Genomic DNA, 2,236 nt, shown 5'->3' with positions numbered 1-2,236 from the left:
TTAATTCTCAAGTGTAGTTGCAGCCTGGGTCAGATGGAAGGTAGAACATTTAGATTTTCCCACTCAGGAATAAGCAGCCTGATGTTGCTATTACTGCTGTCCAAAGTACACTTACCTGGGGATACCTCTATTTATCCAGGAATATCTCTTGACTCCAGTGCTTCTGACTAAATAGGCATAGGTTTGCTTTGTAAGATTTTTAGAAACCAAACTAAACTAGTATTGTATTAAATCAGTTTTATTTTATAAAGCACATTACATTTAGATAGTATTCAAAGTATGTTTGCCCCCATCCAGCAAGGGTGCTGTGCATGTAGTTATCTTCTGTGATCTTACGATAGTACTGGCACATGGACCCCATTTTCTAAAAAGGTCAAAACTTCACCAGTCAGCTTTTAGTCTCTCCACTTTTGTTTCCTCTCAAACAGGTGATTGGTTACATTTTAGCCATGATGGACAAGTATTACTCACGCACTGTTGGGTCAGCTCATTTAAGTCAGTAACATGATTACAAATATGTATTTTATTCTTTCACGCATTTGTTTGCAACCAAACTATTTTTCAATAAAAAACTTGCTCTGCGCTCTCCTGGCTTTTTCAAGGCCTTCAAAAGTGATGGGTCCTTTTGGCATTTCTACTGCAGTGCATTCTGTGTCAAGTATATTCTCTGCTTCACCTTGAAGGGAAAAAAAGAGAAAAAAGGAAAAATGACATTTTTGTCTTCCTTTGCATCAATGGTATAAGAAACACCACCACAAATCTGACATTAACTATGTATTGCCTCATCAAGTATTTTGTGCACTTCGGTTGCCAAATAAAGATATCACTGTTTTATGGATTTTGGATGTTATTGTCTGCATTTCTAAAAAAGTTCTGTGGGCATCGTTTTAAAAATGGCTGCTTTGGGATGGGGGGGGGAATCACATAATAACCAATATGACACGTGAGTGATCATAATATACTTATTACTGGAACGTATTTGAACACACAGTTTTGTTCCACCAAAACAACCTCTTCACCGAAAAGCAAGCCACTTTTTCCAGGCTGCCTCTTAATAAAAGTAATAGAAAAACACCCTAGTGTAATAATGTCCCTCCCAGACATATAAAAACCACATACTACACATATACAAAACCACACCCTTGTTCAGGTTCAGTTTTCCAAGTTCATGCTAATGGACAAATTCTCCCTCTCTCTCCCCACTGGATCACCCTGAATTTTTCTTTTTTTATACGTGTTTGCTCTGATGTTACATTTTCTTACATAATCTCTCTCTACTAGTCTATAATTATAAAGACCCTACTCATTCACCTCAAACATACATACTTTGCTCCCACCAAAGATACTTCCCACAGCTTCTCTCACCCACCCTGAGATTCCCACTATCATCCCTGGGCCCCTATATTACTCTTTCTTCCTCATACTCTACTCCATTTCCTGCTATTTTCCTTGCCACCATTACTGACTTTCCCAGAAATTCCAATAGCTCCCTAAGAGTGCATCTAGACTGATTGGAAAGTCCCAGATTTTGTTTCTGTTCCTTCTGATTTTATTGTTGTTGTTGTTATTGTGTGCCTTTAAGTCATTTCCAACTTATGGCAACTCCAAAGCAACCCTATCATGGGGTTTTCTTGGAAAGATTTATTCAAAGGAGGTTTGCCATTGCCTGAGGCTGAGAGCATGTGGCTTGTCCAAAGTCAACCAGTGGCTGAGCTGGGAATCGAACCCTGGCCTCCAGAGTTGTAGTCCAACACGCAAAGCACTACACTATGCTGGCTCGCAGATTTTATACTGGGTTAAAATAAACCAAACTGGGGATATGGTATAAAAGAATATATTCTAGAATAAACAACATGTGTATGAAGCTCAAAAATAAAATCAGAAAGAACAGGAACAAAATCTGGGATTACTGGTCTTTTAAATCAGTCTGCATGTGCCCTACATTTTCCTAGCTTCCTACTGCTCCTGCTGATTACCAGCCACTCTCATTTGACTTGACCAAAAAACAAGAAAGGGTGGCCTTTTGTTCCTTTCTTGTTTCTCCAGGAGACCTAGCCATTGTGGCTATTTGCCTTCTGATTTCTGGTAACACTATCCTAGGGTTTTCTTGGCATGATTTTTTTCAGAGGTGGTTTGCCATTGCCTTCCTCTTAAGTTGAGAGTGTGTGACCTGCCCAAACTCACCCAGTACATTTCTATACTGATGGGCATTCAAATCCTGGTCTTCCACAGTCCT

At 39.4% G+C, this 2,236-nt stretch overlaps 1 protein-coding gene across 2 annotated transcripts in view; it reads right to left on the bottom strand.

The window, feature by feature from the left end:
* Positions 1 to 220: 220 nt before the first annotated feature.
* Positions 221 to 2,236, bottom strand: part of PLGRKT (plasminogen receptor with a C-terminal lysine) — an 11,848-nt gene continuing 9,832 nt past the window's right edge. For both annotated transcript variants that reach the window (XM_042447899.1, XM_042447898.1), the window contains exon 5: positions 221 to 676. In XM_042447899.1, coding sequence (XP_042303833.1) covers positions 555 to 676 — 122 coding nt within the window. In that variant the 3' untranslated portion in view covers positions 221 to 554. The remainder of the gene's footprint in view (positions 677 to 2,236) is intronic.

Source organism: Sceloporus undulatus, chromosome 2 (genome assembly GCF_019175285.1).
Source record: "Sceloporus undulatus isolate JIND9_A2432 ecotype Alabama chromosome 2, SceUnd_v1.1, whole genome shotgun sequence".
Classification (NCBI taxonomy): domain Eukaryota; kingdom Metazoa; phylum Chordata; class Lepidosauria; order Squamata; family Phrynosomatidae; genus Sceloporus; species Sceloporus undulatus.
Note: the sequence above shows the minus strand (reverse complement) of the source record. Positions and strands in the feature narration are given on the sequence as shown.